The sequence below is a fragment of the Piliocolobus tephrosceles genome, chromosome 9 (assembly GCF_002776525.5).
Source record: "Piliocolobus tephrosceles isolate RC106 chromosome 9, ASM277652v3, whole genome shotgun sequence".
NCBI lineage: Eukaryota > Metazoa > Chordata > Mammalia > Primates > Cercopithecidae > Piliocolobus > Piliocolobus tephrosceles.
In genome coordinates, this window is record NC_045442.1 from 37012339 (window position 1) to 37029854 (window position 17516).

Genomic DNA, 17516 nt, shown 5'->3' on the forward strand with positions numbered 1-17516 from the left:
TTGGATCTCCAGCTATCCCATTCAATTACAGGCAGGAGGTAAAAGAAAAAGAGATAAGCAAAAAGGGTGTCTGTCAGCAGAGTTAAGTCTCTTAAAAAGAATTTTTGGGGACACCCCAGCCATTTACACCTTATCAGCCTCCTCTTATAAAGAATTTTTGGGGACACCCCTTCCATTCATACCTTATCAGCCTCCTCTAAGTCGCAAGAGAGGCTGAGGGATGGAGTCTTTTAGTGGAGCACATTGTGGTCCCCAAATAAAATTGGAATTCTGTTCCTAAGAAACCAGGGGAGAATGAACATTAGGTGGGCAATGAGCAATCTCTGTGCCACCCCTTTTTCTTGTTGCTAAGGTTATTTTTGGTAGAACAGTTGTTAAATTCTGCCATCAGTGATGGAATCCTGAGTTGAAACAATCTTGACAGGCTGGACCCAACCCAACATACGTTTGTTATTGTTTTTTTTTATTTTTGTTTTTTTTTTTAGATGGAATCTTGCTCTGTCACCCGGGCTGAGTGCAGTGGTGCGATCTTGGCTCACTGCAACCTCTGCCTCTTGGGTTCAAGCGATTCTTGTGATTCAGACTCCCGAGTAGCTGGGATTACAGGCGACCGACACTGCGTCCAGCTATTTTTTGTATTTTTAGTAGAGACAGGGTTTCACTATGTTGGTCCAGGCTGAACTCCTGACCTCAGGTGATCCACCCACCTCGGCCTCCCAAAGTGCTGGGATTACAGACGTGAGCCACTGCGCCCGGCCCATATGTTTAATTAAGCATTAAATTATTGCTGTTGGGTCTCAAGCACCCCCACCAACAAAGCAAACACAACTGTACAACTGTGATGTGGCAAAGGGAAAGGCATGGCTTCTACAAGTTACATGAAAAAGAGGCGTTCTGAGGTGACCACATGCTCAATATGAATCAGCAAGGTGGCACAACTGCTCCAAGATGTCGTCCTCAGCTGCCCTTAAGAACAATGGCCATGAGACAGCTGTCATGGCTTCTTAATCACAACATATGACAAGAGAGGCAATTCTGGCATAATAAATGGATTTGAATTCAAAATCTAGCTTTGATACTTACTAACCTAGTGACCATGAGTCAGGTGAAGTACCTTATCAGAGCCACATAGCAGATACCCAACATTTTGTTTCTCTGAATTTGAGGTCCAGGGCCTGGAAATGGACACTGCCACCACTCAAAATGGCCCAAGGAGGGGCCCACAGGCGGTGGCATGGCCTTCATGGGGAGTGGCCATTTCAGTGAGTAGGGAAGGAGGGGTAGGCTTCTAGGTTTCATCTGCAAGGATACTTGTTCCTGAAAGTCACAAATGTTCCCAAATTGCCTGCATCGAGTTTTGATATGATGCCTTACTGGGTTGGAACTGGGTTGAAACCGTCTCAGGCAGATAGGAAGGGCAGGAGTCTTTATAAAGCCAGGGGGTTCACAAGGCAAAAAGAGGCACTGATGCCCTCGAACTCCTTATCCCTGTCCCCACCTGTAATGTCCCACTGTCACCTGCCAGTCCTATGGAGTCCAGTCTTCACGCACTCCACCCTATCCATATAAACACGCCTGAGTCCTCCTGCTCTGCTGAACAAAACGAAGAACAAGTCCTTTGAATGAAAGCTGTGGGAGCTTGGGCAGGTCATTCAACCTATATGTCAGTATCTTCATCTGTAAAATGAGCAGGTAGGACTTGATAATTTAAAAACAAAGCAGTTAAACACCCACTGTGTGCTGGGCATCAGAGATGCAGTGGTGAAAAAGACATAGCCCTGCCATCAAGACACTGATGGTCTCACAGGACACTGACAGGGAGGTGGTCAGGGACGTAGGGGATGCTGGGGGCGCTCCAAGGTGGGGCTCTTTACGGATGTTTGCCCTTTGTGAGAGTAAGGCAATTCTGGCAGAGCAGGGGAACTCACAGGTGACAGTGAGCTGCTGTCTACCTGCTATGTGAGGTGATACCAACAAAGGCTAGTGGTGACTTGTGGGGCCCTTAGGTCATAGCAGGGCCTGCTTCAAGCATTTACCACCTAATCTAGTGGGCAGAAGCATGGGCTCCAAAGTCAGACTGTGTGGGTTCAAAACTCAGCACTGCAAATTACTAGCTGTGTGCCCTTGGGCAAAAGTTATTTAACTTCTTCTTCTTCTTCTTTTTTCTTTTTAAGACAAAGTCTTGCTCTGTTGCCCAGGCTGCAGTGCAGTGCAATGGCACGATCTCGGCTCACTGCAACCTCCACCTCCCGGGTTCAAGCTATTCTCCTGCCTCAGCCTCCTGAGCAGCTGAGACTACAGGTGTGAGCCACCACACCCAGCTAAATTTTGTATTTTTAGTAGAAATGGGGTTTCACCATATTGGCCAGGCTGGTTTCGAACTCCTGACCTTGTGATCCACCTGTCTCAGCCTCCCAAAGTGCTGGGATTACACGTGTGAGCCACCACACCCAGCCTATTTAGCTTCTTTCCTGTAAAATGTGTATACTCTTAATACCTTCCTCATAGGAAGGTACTCCATGAAAGTACCTCCATGAAGGTACTCCACTTCCTGATGATCCATTAAGGTGGATCATGAGCATCTATGGTGACACATTCTTCCACCTTCACATTTTGTCCTAGTAAGGGAGTTTTTGCTAACCAGGGAAAAGGTTTTGATCCCCAGGTCTGAAAGACTATGAAATAACACCTTGAAGATGTAAGAAGCAGGGATTTCTGCCGCCCTGCCCTCAGGCCCCCACTGCTTAGGATGACACATGTTTACCCCTCCAGCCTTTCCCTTTTGCCAGGTCAAACAGAACTGTAGGGCAGCAACCAAGTTCGGTTCTCCATTCTTCCTCAAGCCAATTCACCTACCACCCAGCGCTGCAGGGAATGACTGCAGAGCCTGCTCAGGAGAGTCAGTGCATGGTGCGGGTGCAGGGTCTTCCAGAGGGGCAGTACTCTCCTCCTGCCACTCCCATTCTGCAAAACCTGCCACACAGAGGTGCAAAACCAAACAGACACTACTTCCCCCAATCTGGCTCCACCTGCTATACAAAGAAATTTGTTGACTGAAATTGCCAGAGTCAGGGACTAGTCATGTCCTCTCACCAAGGGACTGTTGTCCTCTGAGTCCTTTTCTCTCCCCAATTCCAGTGGTCAGTGCTAGCCAGGAGTGGGAGCAGAGTTTGGATAGCTGACCTAGCACCCAAAACCTTATCTGCAACTAGCAGGTGCCTTCTAATAGTTTAACAAGTTAGAAATATCCTTTAGGTTAAAAGTTGTCCAGACACACTTGGTTAGGAGGAAGGAAAGGGCCCTCTCTCCCTAACATCCGGAGCTGGAAGGGAGGAACATGTGTTTGAACAGTGGGGACGTTAGGGGTGTTGACCTTGAATAGACAGATGCACCCTCAGTAGAAATGTCTCTGACAAACAACACAAACTGGCCAGGCCCAGAGACTTGTGAAGAGCGAGAGAGGCTTTGGGGAGAGAAGGAAGAGGGTGGAGTCAGGAAGACCAGTGTTCAGGCAAGGTTCTCCAAATAGGGAGATTTTCCTGACTTACCCAGGAGGGCCCAATGCAATCACTAGGGTCCTTAAAACTGGAAGAGGGAGACAGAAGAGAGTCAGAGCAAGGGATATGATGACAGAAGCAGGGCCATCTGGCTTTGAAGATAGAACAAGGGGGCCGTGAGCCAAGGAATGTGGATGGCTTCTAGAAGCTGAAAGAGCCAAGGAAATGGATTCCCTTCTATTTGGCAGAAAGAAACCCAGCCCAGCCACCACCTTGATTTTAGCCATGGAGACTCCTGTCACACTTCTGAGCTACAGAACTGTAAAATAATAAGTTGGTGTTGTTTTAAGCCACCAAATTTGTAGTAATTTATTATGGCAACAGTAGAAAATGAATGCACGGCCTCTTCCTGATATTCCCGTTCTTAAATTCATTTCATTTATTTCCACCTAGACTTGAGCCCTAACCTTCCCTCATCTCTGCTCTCTGGGTCGGTCCTCTGGCCCCTGAATTGTTGAGAACTCCAAGGGAATGTGCTATTCAGGTGAATTTCAGCAGCAGACAAAGGGAGGAGTCCAAGAAGAGGGCAGGTGAAGGCAATGATTAAGCCCAAGAGCTCTAGCTCTGGAAGCAGACTGGCTTGGTACTGAACCTCCGGGAGCTTTTATTCTCTGTGGAAGCCTGAGCAAGGTATTTGGCTTGTTTCTTCGTCTCTAATGTAAAGACAGTGATAGGTGCTACCTCAGAAGTTTGCTGTGACGATGCAATGCGATAATGTGTGTAAGGTGCTAAACGCAGTGCCCATCAGAGAGCAACACAGGAAATGAATGGCAAAGAAACTCTACTAGACATTTATCATGTGAGATTATAATTAATATTCATGTGCCATCAGGAGACCAGATCCAAGGAATTGCAGAAAGGTCACAAAGGTCACAGGAGGGCACTCAAGGGCAACGTTTAAGCACCCAGGGCCAGGTGCCCAGCCCTCCTCCTGTTCCCCTTCCTGTCCCCTCCTCTTTCCTGCTGGGGCAGCAGGGGCTTAGGGACAAAGCCCCAGGGGATGAGGAGGTGGCTTGGACAGCTGGTGCTCACACACACACACACCCGCCCTGTCTCCCAGAGGCCTGGCAGCCCCACACTCTCCCCCTCTGCTCCCTCCCCACACCCCCTCCACCTCGGGCTGCCCTTTGGTGGCAGATCAGGGCTGGTTTCCCGAGGAGTGGGGCGCACGTGGCGCGAAGCCCCCGCCTCCTCGCTGCCCCTGAGCAGGGGGCCGTGGGGGTAGCTGGCCGGCAGCCGGCGTGGGGTTCTCACTTCCCCTCCCCAACGGCCACGGGTGCAGGTGCCGCGGGCCGAGTCCCGCAGGCGGGGCGGACTCTGTGGACACGCCCTCGTGGCGAGGCCGGGCTGCCTGGCGGGAGGAAGCGCCAGAGCGGCGGCCGGTCCTGCGCGGAGCTCAGCGTCCCTCCAGCCCGAGCCAGGACGCCGCCAGCCCCGGCCCCGGCTCCGGGCACGCAGCGTGCCAGGGATGTGAGCGGCGCCTCGCGGCATGGCAATCTCAGGTGGGTAGGCGGGTGCGGCCGGTCCCCAGGCCCTCGGGCCCTCTCTCGCCCCCCGCACCCCTTGGGGCGCGTTCCCCTGCTCGCTTCTGTTTGCGTCCTCAGTGCGGGGATCTTGCCCTTTTTCTGCTCTTTTCTCTGTTCCCTGTCGCAAACTTCCCACTTCAACTTTCCCATGTTTCCCGCCCCAGCCTGTTGCGCGATTGTCTTCAGCCCCTGCCTGTCCCAACTCCCTCCCACTTCTTCAGAGTCTCGTTCGCTTCGCCCACCTCTGGCCCTCGGAGTGTCTGAGCGTCTCTTCCCCTGTCCCTCGACTCCGAAGCGAGAGGCGAGTTGAGAGAAGCAGAGTGCGGGCAGTGTGGACGGTTTACGCGGCCAAACGAGTCTCCTGGGCTCCGTGGACCCACAGGGGGCGCTCAGGCAGTCCTAGGTGGTGCGGAGAGATCAGCCGGGGGCCCTTGGGGCAGCTTCCAAGCCCGGTTCCTCCGCCCCTCCCAGGCTTTGTGTTTTGGGTCTAGAACTTTGCTAGAGATCTAGTAACACTATTCCTTGAACTTTACTTTTCCTACATCCTTTGTAGAACTTTGGGGAATGGGGAGAGTTGGCGGTCACACTCATTAAAGGGTACCAGGCGTCTTTTCTGTCTGGTCTTGGGTTGTCTTCTGGTTCATGGGTGTACACACTTGGCAAGTTGCTCACTCACGGAGATCCAGAACAAACCACATAATGATGATAACAGAGAAAATTAATGAGTCCTTACTATTGCACTCCAATGGATACTGTGCACCTAATATGTTCTCCATGGTGGGCAGGACACACCTAGTCTCTGCTCTCCAGGAGTTTATGGTCCTGTAGAGGAAAGCGGTAAGTAAACAAGGAATTACTAGATGAGAAGAGGTAGAGTTACGGTGTTTACAAATGGGTTTACTTTTCTTTTCCCAGCCCACTTTATGATGTTTTAGTAGGGATAACATGTGAAAACAGGTTGCAGGTGCCCCTTGAAAAAGAGACTAGGTGGCCAGGAGAAGGCACTGTTCTTACAGGAGGTGAGCAAACACTGGAATGAAGAGCCAGCTCTCCCCAGATCCTCTGAGGATGGGGTAACCGTGCTTTGGAAGCAGGGGTAGAAAAGGCCAGGGTGTGATGGTTCTATTAGATTTGGTACTGCAGGCTCATTATCTAAAGGGGATGGGAAGGTAGTTAATCACAGTCTCCTGGCTTTCCAGTTGGGCTCTGGAGGCTAAAAGAAGCTGTACTGTGCATAAGGAGGCCTAGAAATAGCAGGTAATATACACTTAATAAGGAAAGTCTCTGGTATGACATGTGCTATGTGAAAACAATAAAGAAGGGTGAGGGAGACTGGGGTTAGAATTTCAAATGAGGTGGCCAGGGTGGAGAAAGGGACATTTGAGCCAAGCTTTGAAGGAGGAGAGGGAGGAGGCTCTTTGGGCAAGAGTGCTCCAAGCAATGAGTGTATGCGGTGTGTTAAAGGAAAGGCAGCAGGCCAGTGTGGCTGGAGTAAGTGGGCTGTGGGGGAGAGGGAGATGAAGCCTGAGAATAAGCCAGTGAAGCCACCTCCTCCTTCTATGGTCGGGGACAGGCCCTGGGCTGCTGAGTCCAGGAAACCGCAAACTGGGAGGGCCTTTGGGCGGAAGAGTCTGAGAAAATGGCCTCTCTTTTCCTCTTGTCCAGTGTCCTGTGTACATCTCTCCAGTGGGCACAGCTGAAGGGGCTAGGAAGGCAAGCTCCAGTTCAGAGGGGGACCGTAGTCCAGTGGGCAAACCTGGGGCGATTTATGGGCTCTCTAGCAGCTTCTTCAGGTGTCCGTAATGGTTAGAGCTGTCAAACTGTCTTGCTGTCTACATCTTCTGTGGTGAGACACCACTCCAGGTGCTGCAATTGATAGTTGGCTCTCTGGAGTCCCTCGGGTTCCCTGAGGTCTGGAAAGTACAGGGACCCATGAGGGAAGGTCATAGTGGTGAGAGCAATGCCTCTTGCCAAGATGCTGTGGGCTTTGGAGTCATCCAACCACTCTTCTGTATGTTCTTTTTTCAAAAAGCAGCTTTATTGTGACATAATTCACATGCCATACAATTTATCCATTTAAAGCATACAATTCAGTGGTTTTTAGTATCTTTACAGATATATGTAACCATTACCACAGTCAATTTTAGGACATTTTCATCACCTCAAAAAGAAACCTTGTATGCTTTAGCTATCACCCTTTTATTCTCCTCTCCTCTCCCAGCCCTAAGATGTACTTTGCCTCTGTAGATTTCCGTACTCTGGGCTTTTCTATGAATGGAATCACATAGTATGTGGTCTTTGGTGACTGGCTTCCTTTGCACAGCATAATATTTTCAAAGTTCATCCCACTGTAGCTTATATCAGTACTTCATTCCTTTTCATGGCCTAATTCTCTGGTCTTCTTAAATTCCCTTCCACTGAAGGGGAAGCATTAGTCTATATTATTTTCTGAAAGATGTATTTGCTTGTTGAAATCCAGGAGAATCTAGGCTCCCTGTCTTTGAAAGGACCTTGGGTAGGAAGATAAAATGAAATAGACTCGGCTTATTCCACAAGATTCTCTAGGCCCCGATGGCATCTTGTGTATTTACACGTGAGGGAGAGGAAAGAGAGAGGATCCGTGGGTGACTTTCCCAAGTGGCCAAGTCTGTGACTGGGTGAAGAAAGACTAGGACTCTCTCCTCTGTGTGTCAGTTCTCATACCATCTCTTGCCCCCTCTCTCCAAGGCTCCTCTTCTCTCTAGATCCTTCTACTATTCCTGGACTTACAGGACCATGGCGCTTGAAGGGTCTTTTAACCCTTTTGTGATCTTAACTTCCACGTGATCCTTGAGGCCTCTCAGTACTCTTGCCAGTATCTGAATTTGAACACCTTCTGGGGTGGGAAGCTCCTGATATGATTGACCACATCTCTTCTTATCCTGGTCACCTTCCCTATCTCTCATCCCTCTTCAAATACGGTGTTCAGATTCAAACACAGGGCTTCAGGATGGATGAATGGGGTGCCAGAGTCACCTGCAGGCTGAAGAAATGGTCTGGGCTGAGTGGTTTGAGAAGCTCTCTGGTACTTCCTGTCTGCACTTCTCTCTAGTGAGTTCTTTTTTTTTTTTTTTTTTTATTGAGACAGAGTCTCACTCTGTCACCCAGGCTGGAGTGCAGTGATACGATCTTGGCTCACTGCAAACTCTGCCTCCCAGGTTCAAATGATTCTCGTGCCTCAGCCTCCCGAGTAGCTGGGATTACAGGTGCCCGCCACCATACCTGGCTAATTTTTGCATTTTTAGTAGAGACAGGGTTTCACCATGTTGGCCAGGCTGGTCTTGAACTCCTGACCTTAAGTGATCTGCCCGCCTTGGCCTCCCAAAGTGCTGGGATTACAGTTGTGAGCCACCACACTAGGCCCTCCATTGGGCTCTGAGTCCTGCAAATCCACCTCTTTCAGCCCCAGCTTTTTACCCTGTGGACTCCCTGCTGCTACAGCCTCCCCTTCCTCTGCTGTGATCCATTTCTTTCTCCTTCTATAGCCAAACCAGTTCTTTATGTTTTACAAGGACAAAGAAAGACCTTTCCTCATTTCTATCTAGACTTGTGGACTCCTTGTTGGCTCATGTGTATCATTTCTCTTAACAAATGAACAAGCAGAAAAAAAAAAAAAGAGAAATGTGACTGGGGACAAGTGGAAAAATGACTTACGGTTAAAGGAAAAGGATTATTGCTGAAGAAAGGAGTTTCCCCCGTATGAGGCAGAGTTGCTGACAAAGCATTTAGTCCTGTATTGTTACCCAGTAGATCAGAAAGGGACTGGAACTTTCACTTCGGACTTTTTAAAAACTTCCCCATCTTTCAATTTCCCAGCACAGCAATATTCAGGAAGGTGATAGATTTCATTGTCCTCGTTTACATCAAGGCAAATTTGCCTAGACTTAGTAATTGGTCTAAGTCACACCATAAGTTAGTGACCAAATATGTTGTAATGTTAACTAGTCTGAGGCAGTAATTAATTTCTCCTCAAATACTTTCACTCAGAGGGAATTGAATTTAACACTAGAACTCCAGGAATGAGACCTTGTGCATTTATGTATGTATGTATGTATGTATGTATGTATGTATGTATGTATTTGATGAGACAGGGTCTCACTCTGTCATCCAGGCTGGAGTGCAGTGGTATGATCTGGGCTTACTGCAACCTCCACTTCTCAGGTTTAAACGATTCTCATGCCTCAGCCTCCTGAGTAGCTGGGACTACAGGTGCGTGTCACCACGCCTGGCTTACTTTCGTATTTTTTTTGTAGAGATGGGATTTCACAATGTTGACCAGACTGGCCTCGAACTCCTGATGTCAAGTGATCTGCCTGCATTGGCCTCCCAAAGTGCTTAGATTACAGATGTGAGCCACTATTCCTGGCCAGGAATGAGACGTTTTGAATAACTGTTCTGTTTGTTTGTTTGTTTTTAAATATAGGAGATTTAAGTGTTTTTTATTTTAATTGTACTTATTTATTTATTTATTTATTTTTGAGATGGAGTCTCGCTCTGTCACCCAGGCTGGAGTGCAGTGGTGAGATCTCAGCTCACTGCAAGCTCTGCCTCCCAGGTTCATGCCATTCTCCTGCCTCAGCCTCCTGAGTAGCTGGGACTACAGGTGCCCGCCACCATACCTGGCTAATTTTTTGTATTTTTAGTAGAGACGGGGTTTCACCATGTTAGCCAGGATGGTCTCGATCTCCTGACCTCGTGATCCACCTGGCTTAGCCTCCCAAAGTGCTGGGATTACAGTGTGAGCCACCACGCCCGGCCTCAATTACACTTTTAAATAACATTTTATTATAGAACAGTTTTAGATTTCCAGAAAAACTACAGAGATAGTACAGAGACTTCTCATATAGACCACATCCAGTTTCACCTATTATTGACATCTTACATTAGTGTGGTATTTGTGACAATTAACTAACTGATATTGATAAATTATTAATAACTAAAAGTTCAGACTTTCCTCAGATTTCCTTAGTTTGTATGTAATGTCCTTCTTCTGTCCCAGGAGCCCATCTCAGGTACTATGTTATATTTAGTAGGCGTGTCTCCTTAGGCCCTTCAAGGCTGTGATTTTCTCTGATTTTCCTTGTTTTTGATGACTTTGACAGTCTTGAGGAGTACTGGTCAGTTATTTTGTAGAATGGCCCTCAGTCGGGATTTGTCTGATATTTTTTCCCATAATTAGACTGGGGTGCTGACTTTCTGGGAGGAAGAACACAGAGGTGAAGTGCGAGTCTCAGCCCATGGTATTCAGGGCACACACTCTCAACGTGATCTGTGACTGTCGATGCTGACCTTGATCACTGGGTTTCTCTATTGTAAATTTACTTTTTTTTTTCCCTCCTTTTCCACACTGTGCTGTTTGGAAAGAACTCACTCAACACAGCCCACACTAAGTTCTCTGTATAAGGAGTTACACTCTACCTCCTTGAGGGTGGAGTTATCTACATAAGTTATTCAGAATTGTTATGCATGGGGGATTTGTCTTTTTTCCCCAATGTATTTATTCAATTATTTATTTCGTATCAGTATGGACTCCTGTATATTTCTTTTATGCTTTGGGTTATAATTCAATATTATTTTATTTATTTTGTTGCTCAAATGGTTCCAGCTTTTGCCACTGGGCGCTTTGAATTGACTCATGTGTTCCTTTGACATATGCCTGTCATTGAATTTTTGTTTGAGCAGTTGTTACTTTCTGGCACTACAAGATGCTCCAGGCTCATATTGACTATTTCCTGCCCCAGGAAATATTTAATCCTAGACTCATTCCTAGAATCCATCATTTCTCTAAGGAATCCTGAATCCTTTCATTGGAGAATGGTATGAGAAACCCATGGCCCTAGATGTGTTTTATTAACTGTATTTCTTAAACTATATTCTGTATTTCCTTGACTTTTTAAATTGGGTGCAACTTAGAGGTTAAGAGCATGGACTTTGGAGTCAGATCCCTGCTCTGGCACTAACGGTGTGTGCTTGGGCAGCAGTAGCAGCAAATCTTCAACGAGTTTTAATGTCTTTGTCTGTAAAATGGGGCTTTTTGATAACATATACTTTGTGGATTGTTCTGAGGATTAAATGAGAGAATGTACATGAGATGCTTAGCAGAGTGACTAACACATGGTCAGTGCTCAGGAAACAGCTGAATCACAATTTAAACTTTTCTTAATGACTTGGAGTCTTTTTTTTTTTTTTTTTTTGAGATGGAGTTTCACTCATGTTACCCAGGCTGGAGTGCAATGGCACGATCTTGGCTCACTGCAACCTCCGCCTCCCGGGTTCAAGCGATTCTTCTGTCTCAGCCTCCCTAGTAGCTGGAATTACAGGCATATGCCCCCATGCTCAGCTAATTTTTGTATTTTTAGTAGAGATAGGGTTTCATCATATTGTTCAGGCTGGTCTCCAACTCCTGACGTCAGGTGATCTGCCTGCCTCGGCCTCCCAAACTGCTGGGATTACAGGTGTGAGCCACCGCGGCCAGCCCTTGACTTGGAGTCTTTAATAAACAGCAAGTATTATGATGTACTGTTAACAGAGGAGCAGGATCTGCTGTTAACTGGGGAGGCAGGATCCAGGGGAAATGATTACCCATTCCCTCAGTGGCCCTAGAGTTTATCATTTTAAAAATGTTCACTTACTTTTGGGTTACTAAATTCTTCTCATAAAATTGGAGTAATCACTCATGGCCATGTGGTCTTTAGAACAGTGTAAAGTTGTTGCTTTTCTACTAAGTCAGTCAATACCCCAAACCCAAGCTGCCTCTCAGGCTCAAGCAATCCTCCTACCTCAGTCTCCTGAGTAGCTGGGACTATAGGAGCACACCACCATGCCTGGCTAATATTTGCATTTTTTGTAGAGACAGGGTTTCACCATGTTGCCCAGGCTGGTCTCAAACTCCTGAGCTCAAGCAACCCGCCCACCCTGGCCTCCCAAAGTGATTGGATTAGTCATGAGCCACTGGGCCTGGCCCCAAGTTGCCTTCTTAAGGGTTCTACTTGTGCTTAGGAAATTTTTTTCTTCTCTCTTCTTCATTTTGCCATCACTTGCCAACCCTATTCAAAACACTACTTATGGTTTCTTCATCACTAGTATATGGGACCACAACCATCCCTTCCTGACATTTTTATTCTCCTTCTGTCTATTGCACAAATTGTTGACATGATACGTGTATGTATGTGGAGGAAGCCGGTGGCCACCCTTTTTCACCCTTGCATTTTTACAAAATGCTCCAGGCTCCTTGCACAGCATCACTAGCATTGCATCCTTAATATTATAATGAAGTGTAAAGTCTTGCATGTTTCCTACCTGATGGCTCATGCCCATGCACACACATCTGCAGTAACACTTCACACTTAGAAGAGTGTTTGCCTGTTAAGATAAACCAGCCACATACGAAGGAAGGACAGAAATAAGGTAAAAATATTCTGATACTTTAACTCTGCTTCTCAGTGTCAACTGTATAGTTATGTAGCTTTGCCAATGCTATGCCTTCTATAGTGTTGAAATTATTTTTCCATTGAGATACAAAGAAATATTCTACACAGAAAAAAAAAGATCCAAACAGCAAATGTTTTTATTTATTTATTTATTTTTATGGAAGGCTGCAGCACTGGTGCATTAAATTTTTGTCCTTAATCTGTGTAAGCTTTGGAATCAGGGTAGGCATTCCTGAAAATGACCATTATATTCACAATTGAGGGAACAGACCGTGATCACAATTGAGTTCTCTGTAGAACCATGAATGTCCAGGTCATCATCAGAATTGTAGACTGGTTTTCTCCAGTTCCATACTGTTTGTCTAAGATTGACTTTTTAGAAGATTTGTACACCTTCCCTTCAAAAATACTCTCAGGCTGATCAGCTTGCTCCTGCTGAGAAGGCTACTGGGCTCTATATTAGCACTGGAGTAGGGCTCCAGAAAATCAGGGGAGCTGAAAAAGGAATGAAACTGCAAACATTCGTTTTATTTGCTATTTTTCAAAATTTGGTAATATCATCCTGGGGGAAATCAGAACTATGTTGGGCTTGCATTGTACATGTTGCTTTTTGGTTTGAATATAGTGGTGGGTTGGATGGGGGCAGGAAAGAGGATTCATCCTATGATCTTTTCAGAGCCTTAAAGTCTTGCCTAAGTCCTGCCTCTGTCCTTTGCAACAAGAAACATCAACGAAATGCGGCCCAGGCCTAGGGTTTAACTGTTTTAGTCTACAACTTAGATGGTTCCCAACCTTCATAAAATGTGACCAGCTTCCTTCTCTGAGTTCCCTGTTGTGTCATGTGGACAGTTTATGCTCACCTCTTCCAAACCATGCACAGAACAGTTTGTTGAATTCATGGAGAGATGATGAGCCAAAACAGTGGTAACAGTTATGTTAAGAGCCAAGCTTCTTTGAACTTTGGTAATTGGAAGCTATGACGTATTACTCGTAAGATTCTTGACATAGTTCCTGATGGGTGGTGCAGGTGAGTTGAGAAGGAGGCTGGACTGGGAACCAGGGAACAACCTGAGCATCAGTTCTGGCTCTGCCAATAATCTAGAGTGTGAAGTTGAGCAAGTCCCTTAACCTTCCTAGATGAAGTGTTTCTTTCATCTGTAAATGAGGAGTTTGGGCCAAGTGATCCCTGAAAGCCCTTTTTGACTCTCTTTTTGGCATTTTTGCTTTGTTAGAGGAAGAAAGCCTATGTTATGGGCCAGGTGTGGTTAGGGACACCTTGCAGATTGTATTGTGGAGGTCACAGCATTAATTCAACCACAACTACCATGCACTTTAATATTATACATTATTTATATTCATGTGAGGATAATGACACCAGCTACCAATTCCTGAGTGTTTTCTACATGACAAGCACTATGCTTAGCAGTGTATGTGAAATATCTAATTTAACTCAAATCCTTGCTTGGCCACTGTGAATCTTGGGCAAGTTACTTAACCTGCCACACCTCAGGTTTCTCATTTTTTTTAAAGAATGGACCAATAATAGTACCTACCTTCTAAAGTTGCTGTGAAGATGTAATGAGTTTAGTAGGCAATGTGCTTGGAAGAGTGCCTGGAACATAGTAACCTCTATATAAGTGCTTGCTGTTGGGATTATTATTATTTATTATTATTATTATTATTATTATTATTATTGTTACAATCTCATACTGCATCAGGTGTCGGGGGAAAGTGCATGCCAGGCAGAAGCAATAACTCGTGCAAGGATCTAAAACAGTATGGGGTCGGGCCTGGTGGCTCAAGTCTATAATCCCAGCACTTTGGGAGGCGGGGATGGGTGGATCACTTAAGGTCAGAAATTCAAGACTAGCCTGGCCAACATAGTGAAACCCCATCTCTACTAAAAATACAAAAATTAGCCTGGAGTGGTGGTGGGCAGCTGTAATCCCAGTTACTTGGGAGGCTGAGGCAGGAGAATCGCTTGAATCCGGGAGGCAGAGGTTGCAGTGAGCTGAGATTGGGCCACTGCATTCCAGCCTGGGTGATAGAGCAAGACTCAGTCTCTAAATAAATAAATAAAACAGTGTGGTATGTTTGGTCTAAGACAAGGAGTCTGATATGATTGGAACACAGACTGTAAATGGGGAAAGAAATGAGTGAGTGAGGTGTGCTGGTGTGCTGAAGGCACACCATGACAGACTGTGGGTGCCAGACCTGGCGTCTGGATGCTCTACCTTTGCAGATTCTGGGGAGCCACCTAGAAGGGCAGGTGTGCTAACATGCTTCTGTGCCTCATTCTTGCTCAGGGGTGCCCAGAGGATGCGACATCCTCATCATCTACAGCCCAGATGCTGAGGAATGGTGCCAGTATCTGCAGACCCTGTTCCTGTCCAGTCGGCAAGTCTGCAGCCAGAAGATACTGACTCACAGGCTGGGCCCCGAGGCCTCCTTCTCGGCAGAGGACCTAAGCCTTTTCCTCAGCACCCGCTGTGTCGTGGTGCTGCTGTCCGCGGAGCTGGTGCAGCACTTCCACCAGCCGGCCTTGCTGCCTCTGCTGCAGAGAGCCTTCCATCCTCCGCAACGTGTGGTCAGGCTGCTCTGCGGAGTGCGGGACAGCGACGAGTTCCTAGACTTCTTTCCAGATTGGGCCCACTGGCAGGAGCTCACCTGTGACGATGAGCCAGAGACCTACGTGGCAGCTGTGAAAAAAGCCATTTCCGAAGGTAAGCATTTCTTCTAAAGATAAGCAAGCCCTCGAAGACTTATTAATCCAGGTCCTAGCTGTAAGTTTATATTCCAAAATGAGTAGGGATCTCAGTATGTTAAGAGACCTGGTCATATTTATGGGTTTAGAGCGGCCTATTCCTGGGGTGGGGTAGGGGCAGGACAGGTCTTCTGGACTGTCAGGAGAGGAAGAGGACACTGTCCCTTGTCTTCTGTACTAGGGCAAAAGCCTTCTTTCTAGAATTTTCTATACCTTGGAAGACACAAGACAGAGTTCCAGCCTAGAAAGTAGTGGGGGTGGGAGGCAGAGACTTAGTTTGCTGTTGGTGTGAGGAATGAGACTGCCCACTCTCCTGCTTGCATGTTACTTCCATTTTATCATCATGCGACCTTCACATTTTTGTCAAAAAAGTTTTTTTTTTTTTTGAGACAGAGTCTCTCTCTGTCACCCAGGCTGGAGTGCAATGGTGCGATCTCAGCGGACTGCAACCTCTGCCTCCCTGATTCTCCTGCCTTAGCCTCCTGAGTAGCTGGGATTACAGGTGTGTGCCACCATGCCTGGCTGATTTTTTTGTATTTATAGTAGAGACAGGGTTTTATCATGTTGATCAGGCTGATCTTGAACTCCTGATATCAAATGATCCACCCACCTCAGCCTCTCAAAGTGCTGGGCTTTACAGCTATGAGCCACGGTGCCCGGCCAAAGCATTGTTTTTTTTCGATAACGTGTTTGTAGAGAAATAGCCCTCTTCTCTATTTCCCATCAGCCTAGCTTCTATATTTTGCCCTGTTTCTCCTTTTAGAGTAGGAAAATTCCGATCCTTTCTGTGAGGGTTAGTGACTTCAGTGGCCCCAGGAAGTGTGACACACACTCTGATTAACAATAACAGAAGACATGCTCTGGGATGGACACATGTCACAGCTTTTCTTCCTCTTTTTGCTTTTTTTTTTTTTTTTTTTGAGACAGAGCCTTGCTCTGACGCCCAGGATGGAGTGCAGTGGCGCGATCTCGGCTCACTGCAACCTCCACCTCCCGGTTTCAAGTGATTCTCCTGCCTCAGCCTCCTGAGTAGCTGGGATTACAGGTGCCCACCACCACACTGGCTAATTTTTGTGTTTTTAGTAGAGATGAGATTTTACCATGTTGGTCGGGCTTGTCTCAAACTCCTGATCTCAGGTGATCCACCTACCTCTGCCTCCCAAAGTGCTGGGATTACAGGCATCAGCCACCACACCCGGCCTCTTTGTTTTCTATTTTTGCCTCACTATGGGCTATGAATGGGCTATACGTTTATATTCTATTCCCTTGCCACACAAGATCTTATATACCTGACGCCAGCAAAGAAGCCTGGAAAATTATGGCCCTGATTTAACTGTGCCTCAGTTATCCCTGGTGTGACTTGGGCATTAATTTGTCTCACCCACCCCTATGCCATCTGATAAACTAAATCAAAAATTTACTAATTTTCAGTGACCTTAAAAAGCTAATGTAACTTCCTAGGTGCTTTTGTCCCTGGAATTGCCTACTCTAAACCAATGAATATGACCACATCTTTTAACAAAGTAAGATTCCATCTAATTCTGTAACATAAATCACTGGTGTGAATGTAAGACATGTCTCACCTGAAATCCTGGGACCTGGATTAGTACTTTTTCTAGGGTTTGCTTATCGTTACTTTAGAAAGGCAGTGATGGAAAAAGCATATAATTCATTTTTGCATGATTGTCTTTCATTACTTTGAAGGAATTGTGGTCTGCCCTAACTTACAAAAAACTAAGACACAGCTGGTTGTTTCTGTGGATGAGTTTGTCACTGTAACAGTCCATTAGGATCTCACAGGCCAGCCCCTGGAACCCACCATGGATGTATTCCCGCTGACTGGGCATCTCACACTGTATGCTGTAACAGATTGTTCTTTAAAATATTACAGTAGTGTGGCTGGGTGCGGTGGCGCATGCCTGTAATCCCAGCAATTTGGGAGGCTGAGGCAGGTGGATCATGAGGTCGGGAGTTCGAGACCAGCCTGGCCAATATGGTGAAACTCTGTCTCTACTAAAAAAATACAGAAATTAGCTGGTTGTGGTGGTGCACACCTGTCGTCCCAGCTACTCAGGAGGCTGAGGCAGAAGAATCACTTGAACCTGGGAGGTGGAGGTTGCAGTGAGCCGAGATTGCGCCAATGCGCTCCAGCCTGGGCGACAGAGCAAGACTCTGTCAAAAAAAAAAAAAAAAAAAAAAT

The 17516-nt window shown here is 46.6% G+C and overlaps 1 protein-coding gene across 2 annotated transcripts in view; it reads left to right on the top strand.

Annotated features, from left to right (window-relative positions):
• Positions 1 to 4892: 4892 nt before the first annotated feature.
• PIK3AP1 (phosphoinositide-3-kinase adaptor protein 1) overlaps positions 4893 to 17516 on the top strand; it is a 129774-nt gene continuing 117150 nt past the window's right edge. Inside the window, exons 1-2 of one of the 2 annotated variants that reach the window (XM_023206281.2) lie at positions 4893 to 5059; positions 14859 to 15275. In XM_023206281.2, coding sequence (XP_023062049.1) covers positions 5047 to 5059; positions 14859 to 15275 — 430 coding nt within the window. In that variant the 5' untranslated portion in view covers positions 4893 to 5046. The remainder of the gene's footprint in view (positions 5060 to 14858; positions 15276 to 17516) is intronic. The other variant, XM_023206280.2, reaches the window with a different exon arrangement.